Here is a 27,502-nt window from a genome sequence, read left to right as displayed (position 1 = left end):
TATATAATGTCCACGGGTTCTCCCGCATCCACATGCCTGTTGACCTTTTCAAAGAATTCTATAAGGTTCGTGAGGCAAGACCTACCCTTACAGAAGCCATGCTGACTTTCCCTCAGCAAGGCCTGTTCGTCTATGTGTTTTGAGATCCTATCTTTGATGAGGCATTCCACCATCTTACCCGGTATGGATGTTAGGCTGACCGGCCTATAGTTTCCCGGGTCCCCCCCTTTCCCTTTTTAAAAATAGGCGTGACATTTGCTATCTTCCAATCTTCTGGCACCATGGCCGTTTTGAGGGACAAGTTGCATACCTTAGTCAAGAGATCTGCAACTTCATTCTTCAATTCCTTAATAACTCTTGGGTGGATGCCATCAGGGCCCGGTGACTTATTGATCTTTAATTTATCAATGAGGTCTGAAACATCTTCTCTTTTAACTTCTCTCTGACTTAACTCCTCGGTCAGGAGGGGCCGTTCGGGCAGCGGTATCTGCCCGAGGTCTTCTGCCGTGAAGACAGATGCAAAGAACTCATTTAATTTCTCTGCCATCTCTAAGTCTCCTTTTATCTCCCCTTTCCCTCCCTCACCATCCAGAGGGCCAACCGCTTCTCTGGCGGGTTTCCTGCTTCTAACATATTTGAAGAAGCTTTTATTATTCCCCTTAATGTTGCTGGCCATGCGTTCCTCATAGTCTCGCTTGACCTCCCATATCACCTTCTTACATTTCTTTTGCCACAGTTTATGTTCCTTTTTATTCTCCTCATTAGGGCAAGACTTCCATTTACGGAAGGAAGTTTCCTTGCCCTTCACAGCCTCTCTAACTTGGCTGGTTAGCCATGCGGGCACCCTCCTGGATTTAGTGGAACCCTTCTTTCTTTGCAGTATACACCTCTGCTGGGCCTCTATTACTGTTGTTTTAAGCAGCCTCCATGCACTCTGGAGAGATTGGACTCTTTTTACCCTCCCTTTCAACCTCCTTCTAACCAGCCTCCTCATTTGAGGGAAGTCCGCCCGTCGGAAGTCAAGGGTTTTTGTTAGAGATTTGCCTGGTATTCTTCCCCCAACGTGCACGTCAAAACGGATCGCAGCATGATCACTGTTCCCCAATGGCTCAGTAACGTTTACATCTCTAACCAGGTCCTGCATACCGCACAATATTAAATCCAGAGTCACCAGTCCTCTGGTGGGCTCCGTGACTAGCTGCTCTAAGCCACAGTCATTTAGGACGTCAAGAAATCCGGTTTGCTCGTAGTCTTCGGGCATTCGCATAAAAGCACTTGTACACGGAATACCCTAGGATGGGCTGCTTATTCGCTCCTTTGTCCCCGCATCCTCTCATTGTGCCAAACCGTCTATCACATCCCATCACGCTACCTTTCCCAATTTCTTCTCCTACTCTGCCTTTGTCTTGTTGTTCTCTAACCTCCCCATCCTCATCCCATAGGGATGAGGAGTCCCGAACCGGATGCCCCTCAGCTACTGTCGGCCTTCCCCCAGGAATCAGTTTAAAAGCTGCTCTGCCACCTTTTTAATGTTATGCGCCAGCAGTCTGGTTCCATTCTGGTTCAAGTGGAGCCCGCCCCTCTTGTACAGGCCCCGCTTGTCCCAAAAAGTTCCCCAGTGCCTAACGAATCTAAACCCCTCCTCCCTACACCACTGTCTCATCCACGCATTGAGACCCCTGATCTCCGCCTGCCTAGCTGGCCCTGCGTGTGGAACAGGTAGCACTTCAGAGAACGCTACCTTTGAGGTCCTGGCTTTCAGCTTCCTGCCTAAAAGCCTAAATTTGGCCTCCAGGACCTCCCAGCTACACTTGCCCACGTCGTTGGTGCCGACATGCACCACAGCTGCTACCTCTCCCCCAGCACTGTCTACTAGCCTGTCTAGACAAGAAGTGATGTCTGCAACCTTCGCACCAGGCAGGCAAGTCACCATGCGGTCCTCACATCCGTCGCAAACCCCCCTCTCTATGTTTCTAATAATTGAATCCCCCACTACAAGAAGCCCCCGACCCCCCTCCCGCCGAGGAGTATCCCGAGTGCGCTCGGATACGGGCCCATCCCCTGGAGAAGGGGTCCCCCCTAGGGGATTGTTTCCCTCCTCTCCAGGATGACGTCCTCCAGTCCCGAGACTTCCCACCCGGGCAGCCAAGGAGCTGCACGCCTGAGGTTGGGACAAAGCCTGATCGTCCCCAGAAGTCTCCCCACAGTCCTCCTCTGCCTGCCTGCGCTTCTCCAGGTCGGCCACCAAGGCTTCAAGGGAGCGGACACGTTCCCCGAGACCCTGGAGTTCCTTGCACTGAGGACACACCTATGATTTATGCCCCAGAGGCATATAATCATACATGTGGCACTGGATGCAGAACACTGGATAGCCCCCACCCTGCTGCTGGCTGTCTGACTGCATAGCTTTTTTGTTGTTGTTGTTTTATTTAGGGGTCCTTTTATAAACCCTACACTGTATAGCAGCCCTCTTCTCGAGGGAAGAGGATGTGCAGTGTATGGGGCCCTGGCCTCCTTGCCCTGCTGCTGAACTCGCCCAGATGCTAAACTCTCGTGCCTTACCTGGCACTTAGTTCCCGAGGCACTTGGTTCCCAGAGGCCACACGCGTCTGCAGAGAGCCTCACATGATGGCCGGCCTAGCTTTATACTCCTGGCTGGCTCCTCCTCCCTCCCTGATTGAAATGGGGCTGGCCTTCCCAGGTGAGTTTACAAAAGCTCAGGAAGGCAAACAGCTGCTGATGGGCGTAACCTACTCTGCAGGCTCCTGAATGGACTGCTTGGATTAGCCTAATGGGGCTCTTAATGGGTTGGGAATTGCACCTTACTAGGTTCTTTCCCTCCTAGTTCTGTTCTCTTAGGCTGGACTGTTTTTGTAACCTCAAGCTAGTTTTTATTTGGGTTTGTTTAATTATTTATTGCTCTCTAGATCCTGTGTCCTGTGTCCCAATTTACTGAACTGTTTAGGTTATGTTCTAACTTAGATTAGGTTTAACCTGGGTTAAGTATAGGTTTAATTTAAACAAGTAGAAAAACCTGCTTTCCACTTTATTCTCCTCCCTTCCTTCGATTAGGTGCTACCTTAGGTGCAGCTAACTTTCAACTTTGATTTAAATGCCTGACCCTTGGGCTCTTACTCACGAGTAGGACTCTGAGTAATGAGTAATAAGTAGTCATTGAGACTTACTCCTCGGTAAGTGTGGGTAGGATTGCAGCCTAGGATTGTTAAAAATTTTCCTGCTTGATGATGCCACTTCTGGTCATGACAACACTTCCGGTGGGTCCTGACAGATTCTCACTCTAAAAAGTGGCTAAACGTGTGAGAATCACTGGTACAGAGCAAACAATGACGCCTGCTCCTGCAAGCCAAGGACAGTCAAAAAAGCACAATGTGTATACTATATTAAAAAGGCAGTCAGCACCAGTGTCCCAATAAAACATTTGGTGTAGCCATGTTATCTTTGTGCTTCCGTACAATGAAAATTTTAAATCATCACATCACAAACGCTTCAAGGACAGCTACACAAAGCTATCTCAAGGAAGAACAACTATCTGGAACAGCTCTCTCATAGCAGGCTTTCCAGATAGGCCCATACATAACCAAACTACACTTTGATCAAACAATACAGTACACTCTTCCGGGGCAAGCTCACTATTTTGTCAGCTAATTACTTGGCTCTCCACGGTTCTCTCAATTCAGCTGGTTAATCATACAACAGATTATATCAAGCACTGACAAGCTTATAATTTCAAATTAACCAACACATGTGGGCTTCAAGAATAAAAACAGGCGGTTTCAAATTTAAGCTTTGCAACACAAAACAATCTTTCCTTGCAGCTATGTCCCAGAGAACATGATTTCACTACAATTTTAAGAACGTAAGAACATCCCCCAGGCCATAGGCCCATCTAGTCCAGCTTCCTGTATCTCACAGTGACCCCACCAAACGCCCCAGGGAGCACACCTGATAACAAGAGACCTGCAACCTGGTGCCCTCCCTTGCATCTGACATAGCCCATTTCTAAACTCAGGAGGTTGCAAATACACATCATGGCTTGTAACATGTAATGGATTTTTCCTCCAAAAACTTGTTCAATCCCCTTTTAAAGGCATCCAGGCCAGACGCCATCACCACATCCTGTGGCAAGGAGTTCCACAGACCAACCACATGCTGAGTAAAGAAATATTTTCTTTTGTCTGTTCTGACTCTTCCAACACTCAATTTTAGTGGATGTCCCCTGGTTCTGGTGTTATGTGAGAGTGTAAAGAGCATCTCTCTATCCACTTTATCCTTCCCATGCATAAGTTTGTATGTCTCAATCATGTCCCCCCTCAGGCGTCTCTTTTCTAGGCTGAAGAGTCCTAAATGCCATAGCCTTTTCTCATAAGGAAGGTGCCCCACCCCAGTAATCATCTTAGTCGCTCACTTTTGCACCTTTTCCATTTCCACTATGCCCTTTTCAAGATGTGGCGAACAGAACTGGACACAATACTCCAGGTGTGGCCTTACCATAGATTTGTACAACGGCATTATAATATTAATCGTTTTGTTCTCAATACCCTTCCTAATGATCCCAAGCATAGAATTGGCCTTCTTTACTGCCACCGCACATTGGGTCAACACTTTCATTGACCTGTCCACCACCACCCCAAGATCCCTCTCCTGATCTGTCACAGACAGCTCAGAACCCATTAGCCTATATGTGGAGTTTTGATTTTTTGCCCCAATGTGCATGACGTTACACTTACTGACATTGAAACGCATCTGCCATTTTGCTGCCCATTCTGCCAGTTTGCAGAGATCCTTCTGGAGCTCCTCACAATCACTTCTGGTCTTCACCACTCGGAAAAGTTTGGTGTTGTCTGCAAACTTAGCCACCTCATTGCTAACCCTGTCTCCAGGTCATTTATGAAGAGGTTGAAGAGCACCGGTCCCAGGACAGATCCTTGGGGCACACCGCTTTTCACCTCTCTCCATTGTGAAAATTGCCCATTGACACCCACTCTGTTTCCTGCTCTTCAACCAGGTCTCAATCCAGGAGAGGACCTGTCCTCTAATTCCCTGACTGTGGAGTTTTTTCAGAAGCCTTTGGTGAGGGACCGTGTCAAACGCCTTCTGAAAGTCCAGATATATAATGTCCGCTGGTTCTCCCACATCCACATGCCTGTTGACCTTTTCAAAGAATTCTAAAAGGTTTGTGCGGCAAGACTTACCCTTACAGAAGCCATTCTGATTCTCCCTCAGCAAGGCTTGTTTGACTATGTGATTAACTAATTTCGACACTAGTGTTCGACACTGTGTTCACATTAGATGAACTAACGTGTTCATCTAATTTTAAAGCTAAGATTGAGGACAACTTCCTCTCCACTAAGATTCTTGCAACTCTCATTTCCCTACCCATTCCATTTTTCTTCCAGTGGTTCCTCTTTCAGCCTGCAAGGTATGCCAAACCTTCTTGTGAAGAGGAAAGAGACATCTCCCACTCTGAAAAGCAGTACAATATTTGGTTTGGATTAACAAAGCAAGCAGCAGAAATGGGGGCGGGGTATAGGGAAAAAAAGACATTCTTCTCAAAAGGATGAGGTAGCAATCCTCTTGTCAAACTTATCCCACCTGCTAGCTAGAACCCGCAACTAACAAATATGAAAGCATTTAACACTGCTTTGGTACCAGAGGCTCTACTCCAGTAGTTCCCAAACTCTGTGTCATGGTCACAAGGGTGCAGGGGTGAACTCTCAGGGGCACTGTGAGATCAGAAGTGTTTCAGATTTCAGGTCTCTTTTCCCCCAGATTTTGGAATATTTGAATATATATATATATATATTTTCATACATATATGAATGAATAAATGGGATCCAAGTCTAAACACAGAATTCATTTAAAATTTTCATATACACCTTATACTCATAGCCTTAAGGTGAATTTATAGAATATTTTCAATAATTTTGCGCATGAAACAAACATGTGTAACCTTGTGTGGGGGAATCTGGGTGTGAATGAAAAAGGTATGTTGGGGCTGGGGAAGTTTCTCTCCTTGGAGATGCTGTCTGTTAAACTGTTGCTCATCTGCTTTTTGACTGTGACCCATCACATGAAGTCAGGTGTGGAATTCTTCACTTGTGGTGTCAAGATGGTGCTCAAAAAGTTTCCAAATTTGGAGCATTTTTGATTACGGATGCTCAATCTGTACTACAAGTTTACCTAGCATTAGCTACCATTTCCCACACCCAGTATTTTAAGGAGATCCAAGGACCACAGGTCCCCAATACCCATTAAGCGGATATACACAAAACAGGCAGCTTTCATACCATGTGATGGTATTTTTGGAAAGACAATATGCAACAGGAAAGGTAGTTTTCATAAGAACATAAAAAGAAACTTGCTGGCTAGATCCATCTAGACCAGTATCCTGTTTCAACAGTGGTCGGCTAAATACCTCCTGGAAGGCAGAGCATAAAGGCAACAGTCCTCCTCTGCTTGACCACAGAAGTTGTTATTCTGTCTCTCAACCAGAAAGCTCTACTTGCTTTTCTGATTTGTACTAATTAACAGATTCTCCCTCCATACAGTAACATAAAAGCAGCTCTTCTGGATCAAAGAAAAGGTTCATCTCATTCAACAGTGGCCATGCAGATACCTCTGGAAAGAAGGGCATTAAGGTGGCAGCAGCACTCTCAAAGAATATGCAATTATTTCAGTTAAATGGAATTAGGCTTACTTGAAACTGAGCATGAAGACCTAGGCAATGTACCAAAGACCTGAAGTGCTTTCATCACTCCAAGGCTGTACAGAAATACTTCACATCTAAGCAACTTTCATACTTCCCCATCCCATACAAGTACTGTATGATGGAGACAACCACTGCTTGCTGCTTAACCACTTCCCCCAGCAACCAGCCCCTGGAGGAAGGCAGACTATCTGCAATGGTGTTGCATTTCACTCTATCATGGACCTAATCCTCCTGGTTGAATTTCCCATTAAAAAAGAACGCTAGAAATGGATTGGAGAAACTATGATAAACTTGGTCCCAAACCCACCAAGCTGTACAATATTGGGAAATTGACTTGACTGGTGGTGTCCCCTGCATGGGGACTATAGCAAATCAATTTTAAAAAGTTTCTTTGCTCCAGTGATTTAAATGCAGCCTTGCTGACCTTTGTGATGTTAAGACAGTCATTAAGACGACAATCCAACAGTCTCTCTCAAGGTGATTAGAAAGGCTTCACTCCAACCCCTCCCTTCACCAATGCAAAGTAACTTCTTACTTTTGCTCAGGGGAAAGGGAGGGGTCACCTGGAGAGAGAAGGACTGATGGATTATCAGCCAGCTGTCCTCTCTCTCTCCCTCTCATTAAGGAGGCTATTGTTAACAGACTGTTCAGTTTTTGAAACTGATTTTAAAGGGATGCATTTTTCCCCTTCTCCAGGGATCAGCACATTCCTTCTCATTTGCAGGGGCCATTTGTGTTGAATCAAATCTGCGTATAAAAAATCCATGTATAAATAGGCTGGACCTGTACTACTTCTACCACCACCAATGGCAATACCAATAGTACTGCTAACAGCACTGGGGCTGTTCAGTCTAGAAAAGAAGCACCTGAAGGGAGACATGATTGAGACATACAAAATCATGCAGGAGATGGACAGAGAGATGCTCTTTTCCCTCTCACACACCAGAACCAGGGGACATCTGCTAAAATTGAGTGTCAGGAGAATTAGGACAAAAGAAAATAGTTCTTTACTCAGCATGTGGTTGATCTGTGGAACGTCTTGCCACAGGACGTGGTGATGGCATCTGACCTGGATGCCTTTAAAAGGGGATTATACAAGTTTCTGGAGGAAAAGTCCATCGCAGGTTACAAGTCATGATGGGTACGTGCAAGCTCCTGATCTTAGAAGTGGGCTGCCTCAGAAGGCCAGATGCAGGGAGGGCACCAGGATGCAGGTTGTGTCTTGCTGTTTTGTGTGCTCCCTGAAGCATCTGTGGGGCACAGTGAAAGGAAGGAGGCTGGACTAGGTGGCCTTTGGCCTGACCCAGTAGGCTATTCTTATGCTCTTAGACATGGGGGCAAATTACATGGATGCTACAGTAGCACAACAGTATAATGGTGCTCTTGCTTCATTATGTACCTTGATGACGGGCACCACAATAATGCTATTACTGCTCCTAGTAGTTGCTACTACTAATACTACTACTATAGGTGGTGAGACTGCTACTAGTAGTAGTACTAGTAGTAGTACTAGTAGTAGTAGACTAGTAGTAGTAGCAGTCCCACCACCAATACTACATCATGCTTAGTAGTAGTAGTAGTAGTACCACTACTATGGGTAGCAGCCCCGCCACCAGCAGCGATGAGAGTGTTCCTGGGAACAGCCACCAGTAAGGACGGCGAGATGCTCAGCGGAGACGGAGACGGCGCCCGCTCACCTCGTCCTCCTTGTGGTTGCGGATGCCCCGCACCAGGTCCTGGAGGTTCTTGTCGAACATGCGGTCGATGCTGCCCTTCACCATCTTCAGCGCCATCGCGGGGCCGGGGCGGGAGGCGGGGAGGGCCTGCGCCGGGGGTGGGGGAGAGGCGGGGAGGCCGCGGCCGCTTCGCAGGGAGGGGTGAGGCGGGAAGGAGCACGACAGGGGGGCCTCACATTCCGGGGGGGGCGGCCGCGCGGCTCCCTCTGCTCGCCTCTGCCGGCGCTTCTGTGGAGGGAAGCCGGAGGGACTGACAAAATGGCGGTCCGGTCAGCTGAGAAGGCTCCGGCCACGCCCCCTTCCGCGCGCCGTAAGCCTCTACGCACGCACGCACGCACCGGCACGTTGGGAGCATAGAGCCGGTAGCGGCGGGACGGGCGCCATTCTAACCCCGGCACCTCTATGGTTACGACCCCCCACTGGAGGTCCAGAGGAAGGTGGGCCGGGAGTCGTGGGGTTTCGACCCTGGAATGGATGGGTTCCGCCCTCCTTGCCGGGAAGGGAGGCCCGCAGGCCGCTCGTGAGAGTAATTATCATCATCATCAACTAATTAATAAACTAATTTTAATTTAATTCAACAACTAATCGTTATTTAATTATTTATTGGTTGTTAATAATCAAATAATTATGAATTAATTATTACAAATTAATTTACTTATTGCAATTAATTAAGCATGAATTAATAATTAAACATTAATTTGCTATTATTAATTATGAAATAACAATTATTAATGAATGACAAAGTATTAATGGAATAATAATTTATTCAATTAATACATGGCAATTCATTATTAATTAATAATAGTTAATATTTAAACAATTAATAATTAATTAATCACAATTAGCCAGGTGGGGCCTGACTAGTAATTAATGCAAGTCCAGTTCAAGAACTGGCAGCTGTCATGAGAAATAATATATTATATTAATTAATGATAATTAACTATAAAATGTTTGTGATCTATTAATTAGCAATTGTTCTGATTATTATTAATTGCATTATTGTTGTTTTTAATTATAATTATATATTTATAATAATATATTTCTAATTTATAACTATAGCTATTCTAGTAATTATACGTAACACTAGTTCTATTAATTGATTATTATTTTTATTAATGACCATAGCCCTGCTCTGCCTGCACCTTTTCTGTGCATTGACCTGGGTGAGGCTGCACTACCCAGTCCCTTCTGCTTCGAGCACTGGCCATGTGCGTGGCAAGACTCCTTTCCCCCACTGGTGCTCAGGCACTGGCTGCAGGTGCGAGTGGGAGCCAAGCTTCGTGGCTGTGCATGTTGAGCGACGTGACCGCGACCCCTAGAGAGTGGGGAGCTTCCAAGTCCTCTCTGAGCTCCTTGCCAGCTGGCAGCCAGGAAGCCATGTGCCTGGCACCCTACAGACCCTTCGCCTTGCTTGGGCTGCTATTTTGCCCAGCCTGAGCCTTTGAGCAGCATCTCAAGAGCAGGAGACCCGCATGAAGCTTCCATTCATTTCAGGGGTGGGTGAAATGGACCTTTCACAGTTGTGCAGAAGAATTTCAGCAGGTGCAGCTTGTCACCTGCCAGAAGAGTAGCTGCACCTGCTGAAATTCCCTCTGCTATACAACTGTTAAAGGGCCAGGATCCCCAAAGCCAAAAGTTTGCCCACCCCAGATTTATCTGGTTGCATAAGGAGCTTTGTGACATCTTTTGTTGAATGGAGTGTATGAATACTCATGTGTCTGATTTCATGCCTGCCAGATAGCTGATGTACTAGCATGGCTGGGGCTGAGAATCTGAGTATTTATTTGGGAGCAAGCCTCATAGAAACCCAACAGGATTAGGGACTAACCACACAATCCCATACTGTACATGCTTATCAGAAACAAGCTCCATTTTCTTCAATGTACTCTCTAGTAAGTGTGTTTAGGGCTTGAATGTGCCTAGAATTGTGTGGCATGAGAGCAAGCTTAGGTGAATTGACATGTCCCTGATTTGAATCTGACCTCTGCCATAAACTTCATCAATGAACTCAGGCAACCCCCAGCTTCCACCTGCAAATTGGGCATAATCACAATGGTTTACAGGGTTATCTTCTACCACAAACTCTCTACGTAAAACTTCCATTTGCAATATGGGAAATAATCATATTGGCCTAGTTTACAGAATTGTTGCAAAAATACACCAAAATAATGTACATCAGTGCTTCACTTTGAAATATAAAAGGCGACATTTTAATTTAACTCTTCTGCAAACCGTGTTTCCATATTGAAGGAAAAAAAACCCCTGTTGCATTATTTTAATTGTTGTCAATATATTGCATTTATGTGTGTATGTCCAAGGCAGATGCTGCCCCAATTCCACTCATCTCTCCCCTTATGCTGTTGAATCACAGCAGAATTTTATGTTTGGAAAGCCCACCGGATACAATGAAATATAATGTCTTATTTAAGTTGCTTTCTTAAACATACTTACAGGTCTGAGCAAACATACTTAGGATCACACAGAAAAAATATTACTCTGATTTTTCTTTAATTAGAAGAATATAAATGCATAGTACATTGCTTAAACGGTACCAAGAAAAAAAAGAGTACATATATATGAAGAAAAAATGTGGAAGAAAAACTTTATCTTGAAATTTGATTTTCCAATAGTTTATGAATAAACACCATTTCTCAAAGAATATGTATGTTAATGATCCTTCCTTTGATGTTCTATAGCAGGGGTGCCCAAACCCTGGCCCTGGGGCCACTTGTGGCCCTTGAGGACACCCAATCCAGCCCTCAGGGAGCCCCCAGTTGTGGTATTTTCAAGTGCTTAAGCAGAAGCACACAGAAAGCCTTGGTGCGATGGCAATTGCGGGCAAACCCCCCTTGTTAAATGGCAAACCGACAAGGCTGCTAGTTCCCAGGCTGAAGTGTGACAATAGCTGATACAGCACTCTAAGAAAAGAAGCACCCATTGTTCTCACCCCTGTATGAGATTCTAATGTGGCTTTATCTGAGAACTGAATGTAGCTGTTAATGTTGCAAGTACAATAAAAACGCAGGAGGAGGCTAGTAGAATCAGCTTTTCTCTCTCTCTGCTTTGAATCTAAAAGTCTGTCTCTCGTCTCTTCCTTGGCTCCTTGATTCTTTCCTGCACTTATTCAGCAACCTAGCCTGGGGGCTTGGTTGCTCCCCCAAGGGTCACTGCAACATCTGGCGCACCGAACAGGGACCCTCTGCAACAGTCAGGTACAGTAGACAAGCTGCCTTGTTCTTTTCTATATCAAGCAGCTTGTCCCAGGTTACCTCCCAGTCATTGCTTCATCTGACCCTGAAACAGGGGCCACGCAGACTACAGCCCGCTCACCTCGCCTTGCACAGGTTACAGACGCATCAATCATCCTTCGGGATCCCAGGTGAGTATGGGTTCCAGCCTTTCGGCTGAGCAAGAGCATCATCGCAATGACTTACGGTTCCTCCTCCGAAAAGCACAGCATTCTGTTTCCTCGCAGGAGGTCACAGACTTAGTGCGCATAATTGGAGAACAATGCCCATGGTATCCGGAGGCAGGCACTTTTAGGGTACACGATTGGGAACGTATAGGAGAAACTTTACATAAAGAACCCCGGGCTTCTATTCAAGTTCTTCGTTTGTGGCATCTTTGTTTAAATGCTGTCAAAAGCTGCACTCCAAAGCCAGAGCCACCAGGGCAGGAGAGTAACAATGCTCCTTCTAAAAGCCCTTGTATTTCTCCTCCTCCCCCTTCTGCACCAGCTCTGTTAGAGCAAAAAGAACCACCAAACATTAGACAACCCTCCTTCATGGAAGCCATGGCTCGCCAGGCCATGACGTCAGAGAATTTAACAGCAGAAGAATCCCTCGAGCTATCCTTGCTCTGTCCTGTGGTGCAGGGTCACGATGCACAAGGACAGGTTACTAGAGTGTGGCAAACTCTTCCTTATTCAGCACTGAAGGAGGTAAGGGTTGCACTCAAGGATTTTGGCATCACAAGCACCTATTCCAGAGGGTTGCTAGAAGGAATTGCCAATGCATACCGTCTAGTTCCTTATGACTGGAAATCTCTCATGCGCATGGTTTTAACTCCTGCACAAAATGCAGTGTGGCTTAATGAGTTTCGCCAAACTTGTGAAATCCACGCTGCACGCCTGCGCGCACAAAATCCACAAAACAACGTAATTTGGGAACAGCTAGCAGGAGAAGGCCAATTCAGCACTACAGACATGCAGGTACAACTAGGGGACCAGTATTTAAGTGAAACAGCCAATTGTGCACTACGGGCTTTACATAAAGTCCCTGTAACAGGGCTGCCTGGAAAGTCTTTTGCAACAATTAGGCAGGGGGCGGCAGAATCCTACGTGGATTTTGTGAACCGCCTCCAGGAAGCCATTAGCAAGCAAGTGGACAATAATGAAGCAGCAGAAGAGCTGTTAATGAAACTTGCTATAGACAATGCCAATGAGGACTGCAGAAAGGCACTTCAACCCTTATCAGCAGTCCGGAACTTAACTCTGGCAGACATGATTAGAACTTGCCAGAATATAGGCACCCACAGTCACAAAGCTAGTCTCCTTGCAGCAGCCTTACAGCAGTCAGACGCCCAACTCCCATCCCTAAAGCAATCACAGTGTTCACTGATGGGTTTCCAACCAGGGGGGTAGTTACATACCAAAGGGAAGGTCAGAAAAAAAAAAACCACACTTTATAACAAGAGCAAATTGTACAAGAGAGCTTTAAACACCTTGGCTCCAGTTCTGATCCTCAAACTGCTACTAACAAGCTAAACTCACCCCTCCCTTTCAGTTTAGTTTGTAGTAGTTCCCTAACTTTTCAGTGTCTCTCATTCCACACACCTTTCAGAACGGCAACCATCAGCCATTTTGTCCACCAGCAGCAGTTATTACAGCTTTAAAGTCAAACTAAACCTTATTCTGTCATTAGTCAGAGCTACACCTCTTTTTATTAAGATGTTTATGTAAAGGTTGTTTATGTATGTTTGCCCGAGTTGTACTAAAGAGGCTCCAGGTACTTGCAGAGAGCGTCTATCCAGAATCGCAGTGTGGATTCCGAGCCAACAGGTCCACCACTGATATGGTATTCTCCCTTAGACAACTGCAGGAGAAATGCAGGGAACAACGACAGCCACTCTTTATAGCGTTCATAGATCTCACAAAGGCTTTCGACCTGGTCAGCAGAGACGGCCTCTTCAAGATTCTCCCCAAGATTGGATGTCCACCCAGGCTCCTCAGCATCATCAGATCTTTCCACAAGGACATGAAGGGCACTGTTGTCTTCGATGGCTCCACATCAGACCCTTTTGACATCCGAAGCGGAGTGAAGCAGGGCTGTGTTCTTGCACCAACCTTGTTTGGGATTTTCTTCGCTGTCCTGCTGAAGCAGGCCTTTGGAACTGCAACAGAAGGCATCTATCTCCGGACCAGATCAGACGGAAAGCTCTTCAACCTCTCCAGACTGAGAGCAAAATCCAAAGTCCAGCTGAAATGTCTGCGTGACTTCCTCTTTGCCGACGATGCAGCTGTCACTACCCACTCTGCCAAAGATCTCCAGCAGCTCATGGATCGTTTTAGCAAGGCCTGCCAAGATTTTGGACTGACAATCAGCCTGAAGAAAACACAGGTCATGGTTCAGGATGTGGACTCACCTCCCTGCATTACAATCTCTGAGCATGAACTGGAGGTTGTCCATGACTTTGTGTACCTTGGCTCAACGATCTCCGACACACATTCTCTCGATACCGAGCTAAACAAGCGCATCGGTAAAGCAGCTACCACGTTTTCCAGACTCACAAAGAGAGTCTGGTCCAACAAGAAGCTGACGGAACATACCAAGATCCAGGTCTACAGAGCTTGCGTCCTGAGTACACTTCTGTACTGCAGCGAGTCATGGACTCTTCGCTCACAACAGGAGAGGAAACTGAGCGCTTTCCACATGCGCTGCCTCCGACGCATCCTCAACATCACCTGGCAGGACAAAGTTCCAAACAACACAGTCCTGGAACGTGCTGGAATCCCTAGCATGTATTCACTGCTGAAACAGAGACGCCTGCGTTGGCTTGGTCATGTCGCGAGAATGGATGATGGCCGGATCCCAAAGGATCTCCTCTATGGAGAACTCGTGCAAGGAAAGCGCCCTACAGGTAGACCACAGCTGCGATACAAGGACATCTGCAAGAGGGATCTGAAGGCCTTAGGGATGGACCTCAACAAGTGGGAAACCCTGGCCTCTGAGCGGCCTGCTTGGAGGCAGGCTGTGCAGCATGGCCTTTCCCAGTTTGAAGAGACACTTGGCCAACAGTCTGAGGCTAAGAGGCAAAGAAGGAAGGCCCATAGCCAGGGAGACAGACCAGGGACAGACTGCACTTGCTCCCGGTGTGGAAGGGATTGTCACTCCCGGATTGGCCTTTTCAGCCACACTAGACGCTGTGCCAGAACCACCTTTCAGAGCGCGATACCATAGTCTTTCGAGACTGAAGGTTGCCAATACTAATGTAAAGGTAATAACAAAGCTATTCAGGCTTTTAAAAAGTCTCCCTGTTCCCATAGCTTTGACTGATTCTATCCTGTTCCATCAGAATCCTATAGTTTTAATCAAGCCCTTAAGGCCTTTTTGTTTTTATATATAAGTGACTAGCAGATAGTAATATTTTAAATTAGTTGTAGTGGTTTAATTATATCAGAAAGGTTTACACAAGGTTATTTCCAGTTCAAAGTTCAGATTCTCACAGAGAGTGCAAAAGATAGCAGTTTAGCAACAGTTATGTTGCATTTCAAAGGCCAGAGTAAGTCATACAATGGTTATGAAAAATGAAGTCATTGTGATTAAAAGTGCAATGCCATTTGCTGACTGCAGAGAGTATGTGAATTGTATGTGTAAGATGAAACAACAGAATTGTTTCCAGTAAAAAATGTATGTGTTTCAAAGAGAGAATCCCACATTGTAATAACACACATACAAGCTTTTCTCTTCTTCTCACTTCTGAATCTCACACACATACTCAATGCTTAGACATAAATCCCTTAAGATGTTGATGTAACTTCACTCACTCTCACTTCTAACTCTAACACTCTCTCAATGCTTAAATATAATGTGCTTTTACCCCCCATGTGCTTTTACAGATAATTGCCAGACCCAGAGTAAAAAGGCAAGCTTCATTAATAATTTAGCAGCAAGATTCTGCTATTCTGTTTATTTTCACAGAAATGTTTTAAGTGTCAGCACAGTGCGTGAAGATGCGTGGCACTAAAGTTTCCTGAAGACATCCAGTGAACCAAAAACCCCTAATAAAAAGTTCAATGTTGTTGTTCTTATGTTTGTTTTTGCTTTTTATAATTGTGTTAAAAGATAGTCATTTAGCACCCCCCTTAAGGGAGTGCATAGTATGTAACCAAGTTTTTAAATTTTCCCAATGTTTGCATAGCTCATGATGCAATGTCTTATAATGTAAATGTAATTCATGGTGAAATCCCAATGTCCATTTTGCATGGTGTCAAATGACCCCACAATGCCAAATGCTATCTCAAAATTTAAATAAATAAAAAGGGGGACAATGTGGTATTTTCAAGTGCTTAAGCAGAAGCACACAGAAAGCCTTGGTGCGATGGCAATTGCGGGCAACCCCCCCTTGTTAAATGGCAAACCGACAAGGCTGCTAGTTCCCAGGCTGAAGTGTGACAATAGCTGATACAGCACTCTAAGAAAAGAAGCACCCATTGTTCTCACCCCTGTATGAGATTCTAATGTGGCTTTATCTGAGAACTGAATGTAGCTGTTAATGTTGCAAGTACAATAAAAACACAGGAGGAGGCTAGTAGAATCAGCTTTTCTCTCTCTTTGCTTTGAATCTAAAAGTCTGTCTCTCATCTCTTCCTTGGCTCCTTGATTCTTTCCTGCACTTATTCAGCAACCTAGCCTGGGGGCTTGGTTGCTCCCCCAAGGGTCACTGCAACACCCAGTCTCCAATGAACCTCTGGCCCTCCAGAGACTTGTTGGAGCCCGCACTGGCTTTCAGCGTGAGGGCGACTGTTTGTGACGCAACTGCTTTCAGCATGAGGGAAATGCAACTGCTTTCAGACTGAGGGCGACTGTTTGACCTCTCCTGTGAGCTGTGGGATGAGTGCTTCCTCCACTGCTTGCTGTTTCACGTCTGTGATGCAGTAGCGGCAGCAAAGGAAAGACCAGCCTTGCTTTGTGTAAGGCCTTTTATAGGCCTTGAGCTATTGCAAGACCTTCATTCATATAAGTTCATCTTTAATATATTCATTTATGTAAATTTATTCAAATTTTAAGTGTAAATTAATTCCTTTTTTCCCCAGCCCCCAACACAGTGTCAGAGAGATGTGGCCCTCCTTCCAAAAACCTTGGACACCCCTGTTCTATAGTATGAGAACTTTGGTGAGCATATCCCTCACTACTGACTAAGGGCGCAATCCTAACCAACTTTCCAGCACTGGCATAGCTGTGCCAGTGGGGCGTGTGTTGCATTCTGCAGTTGTGGGAGAGTCATGGAGGTCTCCTCAAGGTGGTAAGGCAATGTTTGTTCCCTTACCTTGGTGCTGGAAAATTGGTTAGGATTGCGCCCTGAATCTATTTGTACTGGTCTGATACAGGAGGAATTCTTTAACATTTCTTATAAGAAGTTATCGTTAATCTGACTGAAGTATGTATGTACAAACTCTAAGTAATTATCCAGCTTTTAAATAGCAGTGGTTTATCACATTGCAACCTGCATCAATCTTATTCACAAATTCTGTACAGGAAATTAAGAAACCCCAAAGCATTTGCAATTAAGAAACATTCTTAGGAAAGCAGAAAGAATTTCACACATCCACAGATCCAACTGCTTCTGCTTTTTGACCTGAGCACCAGCTGAGGGCAGTCCAACACAACTCTACACCCAGGCAGAGGCAGAAACATGTTCAGGCTTTACGTTAGTTGGAAAACACCTGGTGTGTTGTGGAAGGAGGAAACTCTTGGTGGGAATATTACTACAGTGGTTTATACAAATACATCACAATCTCCAACTACTGCTAGCAATTCAAAGCAAAGGATACTCTGGAGCCAGATTGTCCTGTTAATGTTTTCCACCTTTTGATCCCTTTGCCTGTGGGGCTCCTGTCAGATATTTTGGTTTTGTCTTTTGACAAATGCCAACAAGCTATTACCATCTGGTTGAGTTTTTTCAGGCCTGCTCTATTCCCATGCAGTCTTTTGTAACATCACCTGCTCTTTTCATAATAGGTGTGAAACATGAGAGACCTTCTGTGACCTACACTGTAGAAGTGGTAGAAATCCTAGCTTGGGTGGGGAGACTGGATCTGTGCTGACTAGCAGCCCAATCCTATGCATGTCTATTCAGAAGTAAGTCCCACTAGAGTTAATGGGGCTTACTCCCAGGAAAGTGTGGATAGGATTGGGCTGTCAAAACTGCACACTATTCCAATCGTGACTACACCATAGCTATGTATTGAAGAGACCCAAAGTTAGATTGCTAGCTTTAAATTCCTGATAGGCATCCTATGTTTTTAACAGCTATGTGACAGGCAGAAATTCCATAGGTGAGATTTACTTCCAAGAATCAAGACAAAGTAATAAGAAAAGTCTCACATCTTGTGCATAGTAGAGAAAACTGCAGTCTATTGTAGATGCAGATGTCCAGTTAATTGATGGTCCAGTTAATTCTCTTCCCATGGAAAAGTTACTTAATCTTTGTTGGCCTTTAAAAATGAATCAAGGATAATAACTTCACCATTTTGTTTTCAAACCAGGACGTACCACAACTGCGGCCTCTTGAAGATTTCTGCACCAGCCTCACAGGGCCCTTTAATAACATGCCTGCTGTCCTGTATCCCTTTGCTTAAGATAAACCATATAGGCATTTGTGGGCTGATATGGATATCTACTGTGACATGCCTCAGCACTGCTCCAGATGAGCACAAACTGATGAAGGTAGAGAAGGAATTTGGAACAGCCTAGAAAGAAAAAAAACACAATCACACACTTCATGAATTTAGCCTCTATAGTACTGGCCAGATTTGGCCCAGGGTCTCTAGTCATTAGTCTTTATGATGTAGACTCTTTGGAATACCAATGGCAAGCTGTTTTTATCCTTCCTATAGTTCTTTGAGGTGGCAAGCCTCTGATCAGCAACTGTTTTTTTTAACTGGGGCCATTTTGGGGAGAATTTATTCCATTCATTAAAGAGCTCCATATGGTGACTAATGGCGTAATACCATTCACAAACCACATGCTAAAACAACTAATTTAAAAGAAATAAAAAAGGAAAATCCTGAAGAAAACAGCAGGGGACAAAACTACCCCCAGTACCAGATGGAATAAAAAGGCAGTGATAAACCAAAACCATTGTCTCCATTCACTAAGTTCAGTGCAACCCACCACACAGAGAAAGATGATTTTAGCTAACTTGTTACTTAGCCCACGGGGTGGGCAAACCTACAACTTTAGGGATCCTGGACCTTTAACAATTGTCTAGGAGCGAGAATTCAAACAGGTGCACCTTTTTAATCTGTGAGATGACAATTTCTGTACCTGCTAGAATTCCCTCTTCTATACAATTGCTAAAGGTTCAGGATTCCTAAAGTTGAAAGTTTGCCCACCCCTAGTCCATCTCCTATGCATCTTAAGCAAAGGCAAAGGGCTCTTTAAACTGCCCTCCTTGTGAATGCTATAGAGACCAGTGTAAACAATAACAGAGTTAACACACCCAGGTTAAAAGCATTATATATAACAAATATTTATATATAGTATACAACTTTTTAACAACATAAGTTTTCAAAGTGGTTTACATAGCGAAATTAAGGGTTCTTTGTCCCCCAAAGGCTTACACTCTGAAAAGAGGTGTAACAGTGATTTTTCAACCAGTGTGCTGCAAATTATCTGCAGGTGTACTACCAGTGTTTGGGTGAGGGTCATTTATTGGTAGGCTTACTGGGGGATGTGAGCCCCCCACCAGCAGTGCTGTATGCCTTGTCAACCGTAAAAAAAAAAAAAAACTTAAAAAAAACTGATGGAGTATCTTTGCAATTTTAGCACCTTGTCAGTGTGCAGTGAAATGAAAAAGGTTGAAAATCGCTGATGTATAAGAAACATCAGAGAGTAGCATTATTGACATGTGTGGTCAGTAACCATGCCATACTTGTGATTTTAGTTTATTAAGTACATAAGCTTACATAAGGCAGCAAACACTAGAGGCATAAACATCTAGGAAACGTATCAGCAATAAAATAATAAAGCTAGCTGGTTATCTCTATTAATCCCTATCTCTCACCTGGGTCAGTTACTCTTGTAGATCTCTTAGCTCCAGGCTACCTGTGAGGACAGATGTCCATGGTGGACAATGGAGCTTAGGGCATGCAGGATGTTGCACCCAAAAACTCTGCCCAAGAAGAACCAGACACACCCCTTGGGGCAGTCATTAGTATACTTCTTATGCTAATAGTACTGAGGTGACTTCATACTTATTTAGACTGTCCAATCAGAGACTTTTGAGGACAGAAGCTTCTTGGAGTGGGTCTGGTTGCTAGCCCTCCTAGTTCTTACCCCTCCCAACTGGAGATCCACAGCTGCACTTCATCAGTTTGATAAGGCACCTTACTGTCTGCAGAGGTGCTAACATTCCAATGGGTTGTAATTCTTGTTGTCTGTCCTTTCTGGCCAGCAAAGGAGAGACAACAATCTTTTTGTTTGTTTACTCACATTCTTGCAGCCAGGAACTGCTAGCCACTTCTCCATTACTGACTTAGTTTGGTTCAGGCTTCACATGCTAACCAAGGCCTAACATGTACATATCAATGACACACATCTGCAGCGGTAATACTTTATGCACAATATTGGAAAACAACAGAAATACCATTGGTTGAAGATTGGTGGACAAAGATTATGGACTTTGCAGAAATGGATAAACGTAAAGTTTTACTTAAAGAGAAGTCAGTAACTATAATCATGAACAATTGGAAACCGCTCATTGACTTTCTGCATACTATTTATTTATTTGTTTATTTAAGAGATTGATAGCCCGCCTTTCTATCCCATGAGGACACTCAAGGCGACTCACAATTAAAAACATTAAAAACATACATATAAAAACATTAAAAACAATAAATCAATAAAAGCCTGGATCCCAAATTAAAATCCATTCAAAAAGTGCCATGCCCTCTAGTGTCAGCATAAAAGGTCTCCCTAAATAAAAAGGTCTTAAGCCTCCGCAGAAAGAACTCTAAAGAGGGAGCTGTTCTCAATTCCAGGGGAGAGAGTTCCACAAATGGGGAGCCATCACCAAGAAGGCCCTCTTTCTTGCCACCAAACCTCTCACCTCCACTAGTGGTGGCACAGTCAGAGAGGCCCCTTCTGATGACCTGAGAAGACGGGTCAGATTATATGGAAGGAAGTGATCCCTTAAATACCCTGGACCCGAGCTGTATAGGGCTTTAAAAGTCAAAACTAGCATTTTGAATTTAGCCCGGAAACGAACTGGCAGCCAGTTCGTTGGGAGGGAGGGTTTCTTCAGGAGAGGGCAAATCACTGCCTGCTTCAAGGTTGACAGAAGCACCCCCTCCCTCAGAGGAGAGTTCACCACCCTCCCTAGCCACTCGGCCAGCCCCCTTCAGGCGGATCTAATTAGCCATGCCGGGCAAGGGTCAAGCGGGCAAAAAGATGGACACACACTCCAGAGAATCCTGTCCACATCCTCAGGTTCTACAAACTGGAAAAAATGCCACAAGATAGAATAGGCAGATGCCCCAGGGATATCACTAGGTACTTGTCGTAAACTTCGTCACACTCCCAGGGTTTTGGGGTGCTCAGAGTTGTTGGTTCTGAACCCTAGAGCCCTCAAAGATCCCTGTTCGGTAGTACTGCCACAACCCTGTAAGAGCCAGCGTCTCAGTCCAGGGATACTGAGACCCTCTAGGCTTAACTATACCCCTTGTAGGCACTGAGCACTTTCTTTACTTAAAGTCTCAGTCCTCAAGTTACTAGTCCACAATGAGGATTTGGTAGCTTGCTAAACGGCTAGGCAGGATTCTGAACCTTTGTCCCCAACAGACAATGAACCAACATGGTAAAAAGGTTTTTACTTTATTAGGTACATAGGGATACAAAGTTACAAAAGGCAGCAAAGGCTAGAGGCATAAAAACATCTAGGAAACATATCAGCATAAAACAACAAAGCTAACTGGCTAACTCTATTATTCTCTAACTCTCACCTGGGTCAGCTTCTTTTGTAGATCCTCAGGTCAGTTACCTAAGAGGCCACATGGTCCTGGCGGGGCAGGATGTGCACCCACCTCCTATCTCACCAAGAGACAAAGACCAAAGACCCAGTCCTCTGGAAGTGGGGCTGGATGCTCACCCTCTCAGCTCTTCCCTCCCCCCTGGAGATCTACAGCTGCATTCCATCCTTGATGGGAATCTTTCTGGCTGCCTAGGTGCTACATTATCACCTTCCATTGAGTTGTAAATTCTTAGCAGCTAGGACTGCAAATCACTTCTGTGTTACTGTTTTAGCTTGGTTCAGGCTTTACATGTTACTAGGCCTAAACTGTACATATTCATGACAGTACTGCTAATGTGGTGTCCAAGTTCTGCCAGATCTGACTTTGTCCGTGGAGTGCTTAGCAAATTCATCACAGCGAGCCTCCATGTGCTCTTCCCCATCAGTGGGGGGGGGGCGCGAAATGGAGCAGGCCACGAACCACACAGAAGAGCTCAGCCGGACGATTCTCCGAGGACATGACAAAAAATGATATAATCATTTCTGAATTTGAAGATTAGAGAGAAGATTAGAGAGAAATGAAATAAATTATTGAGAAGAGTCTAAGGGCCCAAACCTATGCAGTGTGCACTGGCTCACCAGTGGTGCGCACTGTCGCAAACATGATGTAAGGCACATTTGCAGCCTTCAACTCCAATGGAGCACTGGAGCCTTCAACTTCAATGGAGCAGAGCTCCACAGATCCTCCTCCCTCCCGCCCCCCGGCACGCCTCCTGCCCGCCCTCTCTCCGGCCCCCGCCGGCCTCACCCCTCCCCGCAACGCCTCCTCCCTGCCCCCATCCCTGCCTACCGTTCCGCAGCTCGGTGGTCTGGGAATCCGCCAAGCTGCGGAACCTGGGCGACTGCCCTGCGCTAGCCCAGCACCAGCCAGTGCTGGGCTAGCATGGGTGGGATCCCGGCAGCGAGCCCCGTGAATGTGCCTTACGGCACGTTTGCAACTGTGCTCGGCAGCATGGAGTTCTTAATGTGTTCATTTAAGGTGGCAGTAGGAAAATCACCTCCTACCAACTTCTCTGTCCTGTAAATAGCCTTGGAGTTGACAGAAGGGGAAGGGGTAGAGAGGTAGGATTTGCCTCAGTACAAGTTATTTAGAGGAAATAGTTATTTAGAGGAAATAGAAAAACATTAAAATATACAAAGATGGAATCTTCAACAGTTGATTCAAAAATATCTCCTACAAAAACCAGAACAGAAAAGGTTATAATTGGAATAATAAAATTAAAAATAATTCAAATTACAGACTGTATATACAATCAGTCTTTGCAAGGCAGGTACACAGGGGGTGGTATTGACTTTGTGATCAATCTCCATTCCTCTTTCACAGATAGTAAATGGTTGATTGCTTATGCATTTTAATAATGACTGATTCTTTACTGTAATAAGAACATCAGAAAAGTCTTTCTGGATCAAAGGTCCAGCACTGTGTTTTCCACAGGAGGTAACCAGATGCCTCTGGGAAGCCACAATCAGCTATGGTTGATGCTGCTGTGGCCAGCTCTCTGCTTGGGCTCAGTCTTTTCTGCTCTAATTACATAAGAATCCAGTGTTGCTACACCATGCTGCAGATGGCTGCAGTATTTGTTGGGGTCTGCCTGCAATGGAAAATGAAGTTATGCAGACAGAAGATGCTAGAAGAGTTATTAGAAACCTTGAAGGTTTCTGTTTCTGCCAGAGAACAATACTGGTCAAGATCTGAACCAGAAACTAATTACTACCCTACACTATCTAACAGTGCAATCGTATGAATGCTTACTTTGAAGTCCCACTGAATTCAATGGACCTTACTTATAGATAAGTGTGTATAGGATTACAGCCTAATGCAACCTTTTCCCTGTAATGGAGATCTCTCTTTCCATCTCACTGCCTTATGTTCGTTTTATACCTCTCTGGGATTGAATTCAGATTAATCGTATTTCTAGCTCTCTCTTTCTTAATTCAACTGTATAATACAGTGGTTCTCATAAATTTAGCACCGTGACCTACTGGGACAGAATAAGAATCTGTCAGGACCCACCGGAAGTGATGTCATGACCAGAAGTGACATCATCAACCAGGTCAATTTTTAAAAATCCTAGGCTGCAATCCTACCCACACTTACCCAGGGGTAAGTTTCCTTTACTATCATTGTTAAAAGAATATACATAGTAGTTAAAAGTACAGGTCTATAACATTTCCTCAAATGCAGTCACATGCCATGGTAGCATCAAGTCTAACATATTAAAAATAAAATATTGAAATGAATGGGGACCCACCTGAAATCGTCTCGTGACCCACCTAGTGGGTCCTGACCCACAGTTTGAGAAACATTGGTGTAATATATTACTTGTTGCACCTGGAAACATTATAAAAGAAAAGGGGAAGAGAAGAAAAAAAATATTTTCCATCATTTTGACAAAGGAATTTGGGATTTCATTAATACGTTAACATATTAGCAGTGAATTTTCTAAGTCAGGATTTCCCCAATCCAGCCTCCATCCTGCAAATACTGAAGGGCAGCCAACAGGTACCATTTTCAAAATGTAACTGAAATCAATGGGCTTATATGTGTTTAATTCTATGTTAAATTGTAGTCCAAATGTAAGAGAAGTGCAAAATGACATAATGGTTACACTTTGACAAGGCAAACCCAAGTTCAAACCTTTGGTTGGCCACAAAACTTATAAAGCAACCCTGGCCTTTACACTGCCCTTCAGAGTATAAACTATTTTATTTATCTGAGAGATTTATATCTTGCCTTTCCCATGCCAACGCAAATGCCCAAGGTGGCTTACAAAGCTCCATAGCAGAGTACAAATGAGTTTATTACAATAATTGTTCTACGGGCAGTTCATCACTTCGGCCAAGCTGTAAAAAGCGACTCCTGACACTGCTGTTCCATGACAGCTTTATCAGTTTTTAGTCTCCCATCCAAAATTCAACCAAAATCATTCCTGCTTAGCATTCTCAACCACCAGATCATGCCTGCTGCCTTACAAAATTGTTGTAAGGATAACTTACATATATATAGTATACTGCGGTACCATGTATACTGCGTGAGGTATTTAAACATAAGAACATAAGAACAGCCCCACTGGATCAGGCTATAGGCCCATCTAGTCCAGCTTCCTGTATCTCACAGCAGCCCACCAAATGCCCCAGGGAGCAAACCAGATAACAAGAGACCTCATCCTGGTGCTCTCCCTTGCATCTGGCATTCTGACATAACCCATTTCTAAAATCAGGAGGTTGCGCATACACACCATGGCTTGTACCCCGTAATGGATTTTTCCTCCAAAAACTTGTCCAATCCCCTTTTAAAGGCGTGTAGGCTAGACACCAGCACCACATCCTGTGGCAAGGAGTTCCACAGACCGACCACACGCTGAGTAAAGAAATATTTTCTTTTGTCTGTCCTAACCCGCCCAACACTCAATTTTAGTGGATGTCCCCTGGTTCTGGTATTATGTGAGAGTGTAAAGAGCATCTCCCTATCCACTCTGTCCATCCCCTGCATAATTTTGTATGTCTCAATCATGTCCCCCCTCAGGCGTCTCTTTTCTAGGCTGAAGAGGCCCAAACGCCGTAGCCTTTCCTCATAAGCAAGGTGCCCCAGCCCCGTAATCATCTTAGTCACTCTCTTTTGCACCTTTTCCATTTCCACTATGTCTTTTTTGAGATGCGGCGACCAGAACTGGACACAATACTCCAGGTGTGGCCTTACCATAGATTTGTACAACGACATTATAATACTAGCCGTTTTGTTCTCAATACCCTTCCTAATGATCCCAAGCATAGAATTGGCCTTCTTCACTGCCGCCGCACATTGGGTCGACACTTTCATCGACCTGTCCACCACCACCCCAAGATCTCTCTCCTGATCTGTCACACACAGCTCAGAACCCATCAGCCTATATCTAAAGTTTTGATTTTTTGCCCCAATGTGCATGACTTTACACTTACTGACACTGAAGCGCATCTGCCATTTTGCTGCCCATTCTGCCAGTCTGGAGAGATCCTTCTGGAGCTCCTCACAATCACTTCTGGTCTTCACCACTCGGAAAAGTTTGGTGTCGTCTGCAAACTTAGCCACTTCACTGCTCAACTCTGTCTCCAGGTCATTTATGAAGAGGTTGAAAAGCACCGGTCCCAGGACAGATCCTTGGGGCACACCACTTTTCACCTCTCTCCACTGTGAAAATTGCCCATTGACACCCACTCTCTGCTTCCTGGCCTCCAACCAGTTCTCAATCCATGAGAGGACCTGTCCTCTAATTCCCTGACTGTGGAGTTTTTTCAGTAGCCTTTGGTGAGGGACCGTGTCAAACGCCTTCTGAAAGCCCAGATATATAATGTCCACAGGTTCTCCCGCATCCACATGCCTGTTGACCTTTTCAAAGAATTCTATAAGGTTCGTGAGGCAAGACTTACCCTTACAGAAGCCATGCTGACTCTCCCTCAGCAAGGCCTGTTCGTCTATGTGTTTTGAGATCCTATCTTTGATGAGGCATTCCACCATCTTACCCGGTATGGATGTTAGGCTGACCGGCCTATAGTTTCCCGGGTCCCCCCTCTTTCCCTTTTTAAAAATAGGCGTGACATTTGCTATCCTCCAATCTTCTGGCACCATGGCCGTTTTGAGGGACAAGTTGCATACCTTAGTCAAGAGGTCTGCAACTTCATTCTTCAATTCCTTAATAACTCTTGGGTGGATGCCATCAGGGCCCGGTGATTTATTGATCTTTAATTTATCAATGAGGTCTGAAACATCTTCTCTTTTAACCTCTATCTGACTTAACTCCTCGGTCAGGAGGGGCCGTTCGGGCAGCGGTATCTGCCCGAGGTCTTCTGCCGTGAAGACAGATGCAAAGAACTCATTTAATTTCTCTGCCATCTCTAAGTCTCCTTTTATCTCCCCTTTCCCTCCCTCACCATCCAGAGGGCCAACCGCTTCTCTGGCGGGTTTCCTGCTTCTAACATATTTGAAGAAGCTTTTATTATTCCCCTTAATGTTGCTGGCCATGCGTTCCTCATAGTCTCGCTTGGCCTCCCGTATCATCTTCTTACATTTCTTTTGCCACAGTTTATGTTCCTTTTTATTCTCCTCATTAGGGCAAGACTTCCATTTACGGAAGGAAGCTTCCTTGCCCTTCACAGCCTCTCTAACTTGGCTGGTTAGCCATGCGGGCACTCTCCTGGATTTAGTGGAACCCTTCTTTCTTTGCGGTATACACCTCTGCTGGGCCTCTATTACTGTTGTTTTAAGCAGCCTCCATGCACTCTGGAGAGACTGGATTCTTTTTACCCTCCCTTTCAACCTCCTTCTAACCAGCCTCCTCATTTGGGGGAAGTCTGCCCGTCGGAAGTCAAGGGTTTTTGTTAGAGATTTGCCTGGTATTCTTCCCCCAAGAGGTATTCTTCCCCCAAGAATACCAAGGGGTATTCTTCTCCTGGTATTCTTCCCCTTTCTTTTCCCTATTTGGGAGAAGGTAGGAAAAAAACTGTAATTCATAATAATGTATTATTTTTAAAGTGCTATCTATGTACACAGAGCTTTACCAAAAAAAAGACAAGTCCCTGCCCCAAGAGGCTTGCAGTCCAGGAAATAACACAAGGGAAATACCAGAGGAGGGGAAGAGAATTGAAACATGGGTAAACAGGATGAATATCTAGCTGCTTCAGTTGGAAAGGCCAGGTTCCTGCGGTAGGGGCTGACAGCCCAATCCTATCCATGCTTTCCTGGGAGTAAGCCCCCATTGACTCTAATGGG

The 27,502-nt window shown here is 44.9% G+C and overlaps 1 protein-coding gene across 4 annotated transcripts in view; it reads right to left on the bottom strand.

The window, feature by feature from the left end:
• The window catches only part of AP3D1 (adaptor related protein complex 3 subunit delta 1), a 53,755-nt gene extending 45,066 nt beyond the window's left edge, over positions 1-8,689 (bottom strand). For 3 of the 4 annotated variants that reach the window (XM_066635021.1, XM_066635023.1, XM_066635022.1), the window contains exon 1: positions 8,428-8,688. In XM_066635021.1, the coding sequence (XP_066491118.1) occupies positions 8,428-8,523 (96 nt within the window). In that variant the 5' untranslated portion in view covers positions 8,524-8,688. Of the gene's footprint in view, positions 1-8,427 lie in introns of all 4 variants that reach the window. The other variant, XM_066635024.1, reaches the window with a different exon arrangement.
• Positions 8,690-27,502: the final 18,813 nt, after the last annotated feature.

Source organism: Tiliqua scincoides, chromosome 8, assembly GCF_035046505.1.
Source record: "Tiliqua scincoides isolate rTilSci1 chromosome 8, rTilSci1.hap2, whole genome shotgun sequence".
NCBI classification, from domain to species: Eukaryota; Metazoa; Chordata; class Lepidosauria; order Squamata; family Scincidae; genus Tiliqua; species Tiliqua scincoides.
Note: the sequence above shows the minus strand (reverse complement) of the source record. Positions and strands in the feature narration are given on the sequence as shown.